General features: G+C 37.8%; 2 protein-coding genes across 2 annotated transcripts; both read left to right on the top strand.

Annotated features, from left to right (window-relative positions):
- The first annotated feature begins 8,175 nt into the window (after positions 1–8,175).
- On the top strand, positions 8,176–10,936 carry LOC147846967 (uncharacterized). Its single transcript, XM_087237445.1, has one exon. The coding sequence runs from the start codon at positions 8,847–8,849 to the stop codon at positions 10,272–10,274; it is 1,428 nt and encodes a 475-aa protein (XP_087093571.1). The 5' UTR covers positions 8,176–8,846; the 3' UTR covers positions 10,275–10,936.
- A 460-nt stretch (positions 10,937–11,396) lies between these two features.
- LOC147846966 (uncharacterized) lies at positions 11,397–12,080 on the top strand (the record flags this gene model as incomplete). Its single annotated transcript, XM_087238374.1, has 1 exon — positions 11,397–12,080. A coding segment is annotated over one exon (648 nt), but the record flags the coding sequence as incomplete, so codon positions are not given.
- Positions 12,081–13,214: the final 1,134 nt, after the last annotated feature.

The following is a 13,214-nucleotide window of genomic DNA, read 5'->3' as shown; positions in this document are numbered from 1 at the left end:
GCCAGTGAATCTGATAAATGCATCTTGACAGAATTTTTATTACAGACATGCTTTTTTGTTTAATATGTGTTCATCTTTGATGAATTAGTATAACATTATAGAAAAGTAAAGGAAAAAAGCTAATGTGTACCCTAGCAAACAAAAATATCTAAATGTTTACTTTATATAGTCCTAAATTGGTTTAGCTCTGTTTTACTGCCATTATTTGTGCACATGTCTATAGTATTTATTATAATCATTTATAATGAAGATTTGTTCTAGTGTTGGCATAGTATCCATGCTTAATTATTAAAAATGGGTCTTGTTCTTCTTCTTCTTGTTGTTCTTATTATTATCTGTGCTAAATAACTTGCAGTTGAAGTAAGAATTATTAGCCCCTTTGATTTTTTTTCTTTTTTTAATATTTCCCAAATAATGTTTAACAGAGCTAGGAAATTTTCACAGTATGTCTGATAATATTATTTCTTCTGGAGAAAGTCTTATTTGTTTTATTTCAGCTACAATAAAAGAAGTCTTTAATTTAACACTATTTTAAGGAACAAAACTATAAGCTTCTTTAAGGTATATATATATTTATTAATCTACAGAACAAACCATCATACAATAACTTGCCTAATTACCCTAACCTGCCTAGTTAACCTAATTAACCTAGTTAAGCCTTAAGATGTCACTTTAAGCTGTATAGAAGTGTCTTGAAAAATATCTAGTCAAAAAAATAAAAAATAAACAGAGGGTTAGTAATTCAGGAGGGCTAACAATTCTGAATTCAACAGTATTTCTACTTTAGGTTTTCATGGAAACCTTTTACTTACCGATCTTAGTTGATAAATAGAAAATAAATGCATTTATTAGAAATATTTTTGTTTAATTTAATATTTAGTGTCAATTTTAGTTAATTTACATTCATTCATTTATTTTCTTTTCAGCTTAGTCCCTTTATTAATCTGGGGTCGCCACAGCAGAATGAACCACCAACTTTTATTGCATTTATTTTACACAGCATTTATTTTACACAGCGGATGCCCTTCCAGCTGCAACCCATCACTGGGAAACATCCATACACACTCATTCACACTCATACACTACGGACAATTTGGCTTACCCAATTCACCTATACCACATGTCTTTGGACTTGTGGGGGAAACCAGGAGGAAACTCACGTGAGCATGCAAAGTCCACATAGAAATGCCAGCTCAGCTGACCCAGCCAAGGCTTGAACCAGCGACCGTTTTGCTGCGAGGAGATCTTGCTACCCACTGCACCACCGTTACACCTAATTAATTTACAATGTAGGCTATATAATGCATAAACATTCAAATCTATGTATTTATTTATTGTACGTTTAAATGGTAAATAAAATCAGTTTTTTAAAAAAGCAGTGCAACTGTTTTCAAACCAGCATATTTCAATGAAATTTTGGGAAATGAACATTGAGATTTTAATCACAGAAGTTATTCATATTTTAAAGCATATTCAATTATTCAAACTGTATCAGTTTAACTGTTGTAATGCAACATAAAAAAATCATTTGAAATAATTAGATTCCTTGTCAATGATATTAAATGATATTAACTTAAGTCATTATTGCTTAGCTCAGCCTTGAGAGAATGTAGGCTGCACCAAGTATAAGGGAGGATCCTTCATTTTTGAAAAACATACTTTAATGAAGAATAAATAAACCAGTCTGACCAGCTTTCTTGGGCTGCAGTTCAATGATAATACAGTGAGACAGAGGTCAAGAATTGGCAAAGGATTATATTGTGATGAGATTCAACATTTGATATACAGATAGAAAATTTCAGCTCAAAAATGTGACTTATAAAAAGAAAATTAATTAACACTGTCATGTGTTGGTAAATATTTTTTTATAACGATAGCTTTATAATAAAAAATAATAATAAAATAAATTCTGATGGTTCCGTTTAAATAATTTGAGTAATTTGGCACATATGCCTACTCTAGCTCCATCAGTTAACGATAGACAAATGTGCCATCAGTATGAAGACTTTTACATGTAGGCTGGCATACAGTAAGCCAATTTTACAGTCATATCGTAATCACTTTATAATACTAACAAAATGTAGCCTAATTAAGTGACTGTTGTACTCTGATTAGTAGGCCAACTCATAATGATAACAAACATTGACATTGAAACATTTTGAGCCATTAAGCGTATGAATGTAAAAAGATCTACATTGAAGCATCAATGCAATCAGGAACCGTAATTTTTAAGAGTTTTTTTTTTGTTGTATTAATCAGGTATTAAAAGAAAACAGTTTCTGGCTACATGTTAAAGTCCATTTTATTCAACTTCTACTTTCATTTATATTATTTTCACAGTTAGTGTCAAGTTGCAGGATGTTTTGTCAATCAAGTACAACAGCGGGGGTGTACTCGCTGAAAATTACGTCAATCCCTACCAATTATCTGAGGAGAATCTAGACAAACTTCATTCTTTAAGCTGTGGGGGTGAGGAAAAGCATCCTCTGTTTCCACTATACTGCTAACTTTATTAAGATTTTAAATCTGATATTTGCAACTAGTTTTTCCCCTTCAGGGCACCCATGAGCTATTTATGCGCGTCACTCGTTCACAAATGACATGTATGTACAGTCATGTGAAAAAAATAGAGCACCCGATGAAAGCCTGGGTATTTTGTAAGGTTTTTTAATTATATGGTTATTTAATCTCAATTTTAACAATGCAGAAAGATGAAGGTAGATTAACTAAACAATTAAAACTGAAAGAGGACTTTTTAAGATCTTCTGTAAATGTATTTCTACCAAACTGCATATTCTAACTGGGGAAAAAATTAAGACGCCCTACCCCCTAGCTAGTGTTACGCCCTTTGGCTGAAAAAACTACAGAGAGACATTTCTTGTAGACATCTAACAGTCTTTAAAATCAGTCTGAGGAAGGTGTAGCCCTCTCTTCAATGCAGAATCATTTTAGCTGTGAGATGTTTGAGATGTACAGCTCGTTTCAAGTCACCTTACAGCATCTCAATAAGATTAAGGTCTGAGCTTTGACTTGGCTATTCCAGGACTCTCAATTTCTTAGTTTTCAGCCAGTACTTCGTTGATTTACTGTTATGCTATGTTATGGGTCATTGTTGCATTGCATGTTCCAGTTTCGTTTAAGGTTTAATTTTTGGACACATATCTCACATGTTCCTCAAGCACCTTTTGATACACCATAGAATTCATGGTGGATTATGATGGTGAGCTGACCAGATCCTGCTGCAGCAAAGCAACCCAAAATCATGACACTTCCACCTATGTGCTTTACAGTTGGTATGAGGTTCTTTACCTTGAATGCTGTCTTTGGTTTACGCCAAACATGTCATCTGTTCTGGTTTTCAAAAAATTCAATTTCAAATTCCAATATTCCATAAGTCCTGGTCTTTGTCAATACTCACTCTGGCCTTGATGGATTCCTCCTTGCACACCTCTCATGCAAGTTAAACTTGAGCATTGTCTTTCTGATTGTAGTGACATGCACTTTCACATCAACAGTAGCCAGAACCTGCTGTAGGTCCCGCTTGACATTCATGGGCTTTTGGAGACCTCTTTTAGCCTCTGCCCTCGGGGTAAACTTGAGGTGACCTCTGCACCTGTCTATGATTTGAGCCATTTTAAGTGAAAATAAATGTGAGGGTGTCCTAAAATTTTCCTCAGTTACAATATGCATTTTTGTAGAATTAAATCAACACAAGATCTTGAAAAGTTTTAATTTTTTTATTTTATTTGTTTAGTTATATTACCTTACTATTTCAATATAATTTTAAATTCAATATAGTTAAAATTCCAATTCAATAACCCTATATTTAAAAATCTTAGAATAAACCCAGGCTTCCATAGTGTCTTTCACACTATGAAATGAATTTTTTCACATGATTATATGTATGTATGTATGTATGTATGTATGTATGTACATACAGCTGAAGTCAGAATTATTAGCCCCCTTTGAATTGTTTTTCTTTTTTACAGTTTTTCTCAGTCGCTTTGGTGTATTTCTCACAACACTATTTACATTTGCACATCATTTGATGCATTTCTCAAAACTATTAGTCATTTGTGCACATCATAGTAACAGTTTCTCATTCCTTCCAACAAATTGCAAATGCTTTTGGACATGCATCAATTGCTTTCATGCAACTCTACTGTTTTATTACATTATCATTTGCTTATGTCATGTCAGTAAAAATTAACTGAACTTGTGAATGCTGAATAGTCATTTTATATAAAACTAATAGTCCTCGTTTCATTACTTGAGTCATTACATACTAAAATGTTGAACTTGTCAAAATCTGTCAAGCTAATTTAAAAAAAAAATCTTTAAATCTTTTCTTTTTCCCTGAAAATGTCTCCATAATTGAACAGTTTCATGAATGATTTACAGACTATGTTGTAGGTTCAGTTTCAATATATACTGTAATATTGTATACAGTTTAGGGGTGTCATGATTCTCCAAATCCTCGATTCGATTACATTTTCGATTCTTAAGTCATGATTCGATTCGATTTTCGATTATGAATAATTAATTAATTAATAGCAAATTAATTATTTGTAGCCTACAGTTTAAACTACCTGACCTGTTTGGTCTTTGTTTTATCCATAATCAAATCATACAGTAAATGAATAAAGGCAAGTTCCACACATAATAACCACCTGTCAATCACTTTTTTCTTGTGAATAGGCAGTGATCTGTGTCGTTATTATGGCGTCGGTAAAAAAAGGTGCACAACCAACAGGAACCAGCCAACAGTATCTGAGGTGTTTGCTTAAATGACTAAGTACTAGTGTGAAAGTAAAAGATTGAAGCAGTCTTAACTAGGTTAATTAGGTTAACCAGGCAGGCTAGGGTAATTAGGCAAGTTATTGTATAACGATGATTTGTTCTGGAGACAGTCTGAAAAACAATTTGCTTAAGGGGCTAATAAATTTGACCTTAAAATGGTTCATAAAAAATTAAGAACTGCTTTTATTCTAGCTAAAATAAAACAAATAAGACTTTGTTCAGAGGAAAAATTGCTATTATTAATAGCATATAAATATTAGACATACTATCAACATTTCCTTGCTCTGTTAAACATCATTTAGGAAATATTTTAAAAAGAAAAAAACAACAAAGGGGGGCTAATAATTCTGACTTCCACTGTATATATATATATTTACAGTAATTTTTTAATGTTTTTAACAAAACTTATTCAGTTCATCAAGGCTACATTTATTAAATGTAAAAAATGTTAAATTGTTAAATATTTATCAATATTTTAAATAACTACTTTGTTATTGTATGTAGTTTCAAATAGAATTATTACTCCAGACATTATTGCTTTTATTACTATTACCATTGATAAATATAATAATAATTAATATTAGTGATTTCTGAAGGATCATGTGACTGGAGTAATGAAGCTGAAATTTCATCTTTAAAATCACTGGAATAAATGAATAGATTAAATGACAAACTACTTTTCAACAGTTATTTTATACTGCAACATTTCATAATTTGTATTTATGATGAAATAATTGCAGCCTTGGTGAGCAGAAGCTTAGTTTACCATATTTAACTATCATACTGACCCCAAACTTTTGACCAGTTGTGTATAGAATATTTTATAAGCAAAAATTTGCACTATAATTTTAACAACCCACAGACATCGTCACCGAATATAAAGCAGAGGTCAGACTTTCTCATAAATACAGAGCCTAATTTCAATTGTCAGGTTTTGTAAAAATTGATCTATTGAATTAATCAATCTATTAAAGAAATGTTGGCTAGAATTCTGCATTATAGGCTTAAATTATAGAGAGACATAGCAGATGAACCGACTGCATCAGATCAATGTAAATCTTTCTTTCGAGCTGGAAATGAACAAAACAACAGGCCTAATACAACTTATTATACGATTAAAATATGGAAAAATTAACAGATAGTAATTTCGGTCAATTTTCCTGATGGATAAACCGAGATCAGGCTGGATAAACAGCTTTCGGTAATATTTCAGCATGCTTTCACTTTCGCATTTAGGTAACAATGACATCTCGCCCTGCTCATCATTCACTCTTCATATAGCCGTATATATGGCTATTACACGATCATAATGCACTGTGATATAGCCTGGGTCGTTAGTTCGTTGCATTGTTTTCTCACTACAATCGATCCGCTCAGTAGGGCAGAGACCGTCTCTTTCAGGCGATCTCGGACTGATTGATTTGGCGCGGATGCGAGCGCAACTGCTGGATTTATGCCAAACAAACCACGCTAACGGAGGAAACGAGACAGATTCCGAAACAAACATCTATGTGTGAAAGCACCGTAAGATTGTATTTGCACACAATTGACAGACAGTCGCAGCGCGCAGCTCTGGCTCGATCTGTCAGGCATCAAGGCAGCACTTTACACTGGCCCGAGCGTCTCGCACGCTGGCTCCGGGCTATCGGGCAGTCCTTATTGTCGAGCCCTGAAGGTTTAAGCTCTGTCGATGGGTCCCCTGCGTCTGCACAGTTTACCAAACACTTCAACAAGCGTGTTTTTTCCCGCTTGGCAAGCCAAGCTGACGTGACATGGGGGCGTGGCAGCATCGACGATTCTATTTTTTGATTTGATAATCGAAATCGAGCATAAATTTCGATCGATTTCGATTTAAAATCGAAATTGTGACACCCTTAATACAGTTGCACACAGCTCTACCCAAAGGAAGTTTATTTTTGTTGTAAATAAGGGTGTATTTATTCTTTTGCACAATGCTGTGAATAAATTACAATTGCAAAGAGCAAATGCAGTAAAAATGTGAAACATACATATTCAGTGTCTTGTACTCTTTACTGTAGTTTTCAAAAGGCTGTGTAAATAGTTTAAGTATATAAATGCTGTCTTGAGCATTTTCAGGAAGTGTCACCAAAATCTAACTTATTGCATTGGAATAAACTTGAAGGGGAAACTGTCATAATAAAAACACGACAATGCCATTTGACTATCTTGTTCATAAACAATGGCGTCAGGACTTTTCATCTTGATGACACTGAAACTTTCATTGACATGAACTCTTGCTTTTGAGGAATGAGCGATCCATTTTGAGCAAGTGATGCACTTTTGCAGGTTTCCAGCTAGGTTTTGCAGTTTGAACTAATAGTTTTGCATTAACAAAATGCATTAACTGTTGTGCAAATGTAAATAGTGTTGTGAGAAATGCAAAGCCACTGAAAAAAAACCTAAATATTTTCTAAATGATATTTAACAAAGCAAGGAAATTTTCACAGTATGTCTGATAATATTTTATCGTCTGAAAAAAGTCTTATTTGTTTTATTTTGGCTAGAATAAAAGCAGTTTTTAATTAAAAAAAAAAAAAAAACATTTTAGGGACAAAATTATTAGCCCCGTTGAGCTAATTTTAAGCATCGTTATACAATAACTTACCTAATTACCCTAACCTGCCTAGTTAACCTAGTTAAGCTTTTAAATGTCACAGCTGTATAGAAGTGTCTTGAACAATATGTAGTAAAATATTATTTCTACCAGAAAGACTTTAGGAGGCAGAAAACGTTTGAACATTTATTGTGAATTGTTTGCTTGAATGAGAGTTTGTTATGGTCCTTTCATAAAGTTCTTTGGAGTAAGCCCCGTCTATAGAGCAGAACTCTGGATGAGCTGGCAGATCCTGCCTGAAGATGAAGGCAGGGCGAAGCCAATCCCAAAAGACAAAACTCAGGGTTCAGTTTTGTAGCAATCCTAAAACAGAGAATGATAATAGATAAGATAGCTTAAATTGTATATTCATGCAAATAGCACCCTGATGGGCAGAGAGATATATAAGAGATCCAACATGAAGATAAAAAGAAGCAATTAGGCTAATATATGCTAGAAGCCCAGATGAAGATAAAAGAGAGAGCATGCCCCGACAGGTAGAGGAGAGAGAGCGCGCCCTGACAAGCATAAGAGAGAGAGAGCGTGCCCCGACGAGCAGAGGAGAGAGATTGCCCCAATGGGCGGAAAAGAGAAAGCGTTCCCCGACAAGCAGACGAGAGAGAGTGCCCCGACAGGCAGAGGAGAGAGTGCGTGCCCCGACATGCAAGGGAGAGAGAGACAGAGTGCCCCAACGGGCGAAAAAGAGCGTGCCCCGACGGGCAGAGGAGAGAGTGCCCCGACGGGCAGAGAGGAGAGAGAGAGAGGAGACAGACAGAGAGAGAGAGAGAGAGGTCATGCACAACATGAGCTCCTGAACTTCCTAAAGTTCTTTTGTTTTTAAAAAGAGATAAACCTAAGAAAATAGCTCAAAATTAACAACAAACATGGTGAACACAAGTTCACTGTAAATAGATAAGAAATAGATAAGAAATTTAGCAAAATACATTGGAAAACAAAGGAAAACCGGTGGAAAACAAGCTGAAGGACTTCCCCCACAAGATCTGAACCGTACCACAGGACGACAGAAGGATAAAACAACAGCATAAAAACTTGGAATAAGGATTTACTTTCTAGAGATCAAGGACTATACCTTTAAGTAATCACTGGAATACAAGAATTTTCATCTGGAAAACAATCTAACCCTACAGAACAACAGAAACAAGCTGTAACAAAAGATCAAACCAGCAAAGGCCTTCAACTCACCCTCTGGTAAAGGTAAGCACAAACAAACCCTTACCTACTCAAATGAGTTTAAAAAGGAGAGAGACTAAAGCAAGAAAAACAAGAAAAAACAAGAAAAGAAAAAATCTTACTAACTAGTAGTCCACATTTGATTTAAAGTCATACTGTAGAGGACAATTTGCCTTCACACCACAAGCCCGGCTAGCTAAGCCATTGTCCTGAATATCAAAGAAGTGTGAACTACAGCATAATGGCAATGGCTGCAATGGGGGATGGAGCTCACACCTTTGACTACCCCCCAGACATCCAGTCTGAGAAGAGCAGACAACAGTATAAACTTAAACAGCAGAAAGAAAATCCTGAAACTCTGTTTAAAGACACATCAAACCTCAAAGGCAAAACAATCACCACCAACTTGCTGTTTTACACAGAACATCCAACTGTCTGGCACGCAGCGTTCTGTACACATTTCCAACACTTCACAAAAAATGGAATTTGTAAAGGCAGACAAATATGCATATATGAAGACTCAACAAAGAACCCAGAGAATCGGCAACTAACAATCAACCTCTATCAGAATGGAACTATAATGGTACAGGGAAATAATGCTATCCTCACACAGTTTGAGAAGACTTTCCACTCCTTAAAGGTAAAGGTGAACACTGAAATTGCAAACATTTGTATGCCCACCCCAACCCCTGCTACACTGGAACACATGGAGACTTCTCCCCACCCCAATACAGAGGAAAAGACAAACTCAGAGGAGAAAAAGAGCAACTCTCTTCCAGCAAGCCCAGACCTCCACAACACAGTTGCCCAACTGCAACACAGCCTGGCACTACTGGAAGTGGAAATAATTGAAATCAGTGAACATGTCCAGAGCAAAACTCTCAGCACTGAAGACACAGAGCAACTCAGAGACCAGCTCTGCCAAATAAGAAATGCACTAAAAGTTTCCATTCAAGAATTAAAGGGAGACATTTCCACACTGTCTCAAGACAGAGACAATCTCCAAAAAGACTTGACAGACTTAAAACACACCATGGGGAAAGCACTATCAGAAATGAAAGACCATCTAACAAGAGAGCTCACAGGGTTTAAAGTTGAGCTACAACAGAGGGACACACAGATTGAGACACTGAGGACAGAATTAAAGTCTCTCTCTGCTCCTTTGAACAATCAAACCATCAAGCACCCACTGCCCCTCACCAAAGCCAGATCTCCACAGCGGCCCACAGAGCCCCCACCACCAAACAACACTCAGAGAGAGGCAGACACACCTAAAACTGCCAGCAACACAGGTGTGGAACACCAGAAGCCTTCAACAACCACCCCTTCCACACCAAAGGAGAGCCCACAACCACAAAGCACGCAGATTGAAATCGCCATCCTCATGGACTCTAATGGGAAATTCTTGCAAGAGAAAAAGCTATTCCCTGGCCATAAAACTTCAAAACTCTGGTGCCCAAAAACAAGTGATGCCCTCAGAATACTGTCTGCACCCAGTTTTGGCACACCCTCACACATCATCATTCACACGGGGACCAACGACCTGAGAGCCCAGCAGGAAAGAGTCGGGCAGCTAGTCTGCAGAGTAGCAGAGAAAGCTGCAGAGACCTGCCCCAATGCAAAAATCACCATCTCCACCCTCCTGCCTCGCAGGCCCCGTTTACACTAGTACGTTTTAGTTTTAAAACGGCGTTTTAGAATGAAAACGATCCACGTCCACACTCGCGTTTTACCCAGCGTTTCTGAACTGCTCTCCGTCCACACCAAAACGCTGAAAACGCACATCACGTGACCACACACACACTCTCGGGCAAGCGCTGCAGCCCATGTACCCAGATGAGAGCTCTGCTAGTCGGACTTCTCATCAAGCATCTCCCGCTGGATCTAATCTCACTATATTTATTAAACGGGATATTTCATTTATCTTGTTGTCTTTATCTAACGACATATTCCCTGACTTTGGGCATTGGAATCTATTACTTGTTCTCAGGTAACGTGTTTTGGCTGAGCGCAAAGATAAGTTAATGATTAATGTAACCACGTACATTCTGTATATTGACTTATCGCTTGCCTTTATTTCCTATAATGTATAAACTTATTGTATGTTATACTTTTAAAATGGCCATTATCGATTCTTAAAACTGATATTCAGCAGAAGAGAGGCTGTGTTTCGTATTTTCACTGAAATTGAAAGGAGGCAGTTGTTATCGGCTCCGTTTTGTTATAAATATCCACACAGTGAAGATGACGCTCATCTTATACAGCACGGCGCCTCAACATGTCTGCTGTCTAAGTTGCTAATATTAAAATGAAAATAGGCAGTTCCTTAAATCATGTTTACATTTTATTGTTGAGAAAGTGAAACAACGAAGCCAGGGTGATGTGAATGAAGTTATAAAGTACACTGTTCCCTTTGAAGATTTACCCGTGTCCTCAGTATAATCTGCTTTTCCATATCAAACTGAGAAGAAGAGACTGCAGCCTTGATCAAACTTGCGAAGTCTGAACTTACACGGAGAAGATTCAGGACTGAACTGTGTGTTAGGCTACTTAATATTCAGGAAAAGCCCCAATCAGAGAGGCGAACGTCTGCAGCCCCGCCTCCGTTTTCAGATGTCTCCGTTTTCCATCATCCACACTGAGACGGAGCAGCAGCGTTTCAAAATGAAAACGGCCTCTCCAGCGTTTTCGAAACGCTCCGTTTTCGGCGCTCGAGAACTCCGGCGTAGTGTGGACGGTTGGCGTAACCGTAGCAAAACTTATGCGTTTTCAAACTAAAACGCACTAGTGTAAACGGGGCCGCAGAGACATCCACCCCGACACCATCAACAGAGTCAACGCTGACATCTCCAGAGGATGTGCTCTACTGCCCAGCGTGCACCTGACTCATCACACCAGCATCACAGTAAGAGACCTCTATGATCACGTACACATAAAAAAGGACAAAGTCAATGTGTTCGCAAAAGCACTGAAAGACACAGCATGGGGCAGACAGACATCAGCTCACACAACAAACAGACTCTCACCACCTTACCACATGGAAAACATGAAACAACCTCCACCTGGACATTACTGGGGACCCCCACCTCACACGAGACACTTTCAGCCTACACAAGCACAACAGCAGAGACCGCGGCCCAGCTCTGGACACAGCCAAAAAACCCAGACCATGCCAGGACCCCCCCAAAGAGAAACACCTACAGCTGGTCATCACCAAAGACCTACTCCATCAAACAGACTAAATCCAAGACAAGTGAACAACAGCAGGAGGAGTCCGCAGCACCCAACAACCAGCACAACCGCTGCTGACAGCACACCCAGACCAGCACTGCTGCCACAACACAGAAACTACGCCCAGGCTCTCAAAGGACCGGCGAAACCTCTGGAGATAGGTGAAATCAGACAGCTGCTACAATACATCAGCGCCCAGCTGACGTGAACAGCCCCCCAATTTACAATATACAACCACCATGTATATATATATATATATATATATATATATATATATATATATATATATATATATATATATATAACTAATATATTAGTAAAGGTTTATCTCAAACTTAAAAAAAAAAACAAGAACTTTACTTATCTCTAAATGACCCTGTCAATATCATTGTGGAATATACAAGGCCTAAAATCATCAGCCTTTGGACTAAAAAGCTTAAACACAGAATTCCACGCAAACATAAAAAATAAAGACATTATTATTCTCCAGGAGACATGGAGCAAGACAAACACTACCACACATTGCCCACCCAACTACAGGGAAATTATTCTTCCCTCACAGAAACTCAACACAACTCGACAAGGGAGAGACTCAGGAGGACAAATCATCTGGTACAACTCAAAACTCCACAAATACATCGACACAGTTAAAACCGGAAAATATCACGCATGGCTCAAAATCCACAAGGATCTACTGTCGTCCCAAAAAGACTGTTTCTTATGTGCCATATACATCCCACCATCAGAATCCCCCTACTACAGCGAAGACATGTTTGACACTCTGGAGAAAGAGACGAGCCACTTCCAGGCCCAAGGACACGTGCTCATCTGTGGAGACATGAACGCCAGAACAGGACAACAGCCGGACTTCACCAACGCACAGGGAAGCAAATACATCAACAGCAACCTACCAGGTATACAGACCAGCTTCTCCCACCTTCACAGAAACAACCACGATCATATAGTCAACAAAAGTGGAAAAGAGCTCTTGCAGATCTGCAGGAGTCTGGGACTGTACATTGTCAACGGTCGGACAAGAGGAGACAGACTCGGGAGATTCACATTCTGCTCACCTCTTGGCAACAGCACAGTAGACTATATGATAACAGATATAGACCCTTCATCTCTCAGAGCATTCACTGTTAGAGAACTCACCCCACTTTCTGACCATAGCCAAATTACTTTATACCTCAAAAAGACAATAACAAACCCTTGCACACAGCCCAATAAACTATTTAACATCAGAAAGCCATACAGATGGGCTGAGAACAGTGCAGAAGACTACCAAAATGCAGTAAACAGCCCAAAAACTCAACAAATCCTAGATAACTTCCTGGTTAGCGCATATGCCCACACCAAACAAGGAGTTAATATGGCG

The sequence above is a fragment of the Danio rerio genome, chromosome 1 (genome assembly GCF_052040795.2).
Source record: "Danio rerio strain M-AB ecotype USA chromosome 1, GRCz13ab, whole genome shotgun sequence".
Taxonomy (NCBI): domain Eukaryota; kingdom Metazoa; phylum Chordata; class Actinopteri; order Cypriniformes; family Danionidae; genus Danio; species Danio rerio.
This window is presented reverse-complemented; position numbering and strand designations above follow the sequence as displayed.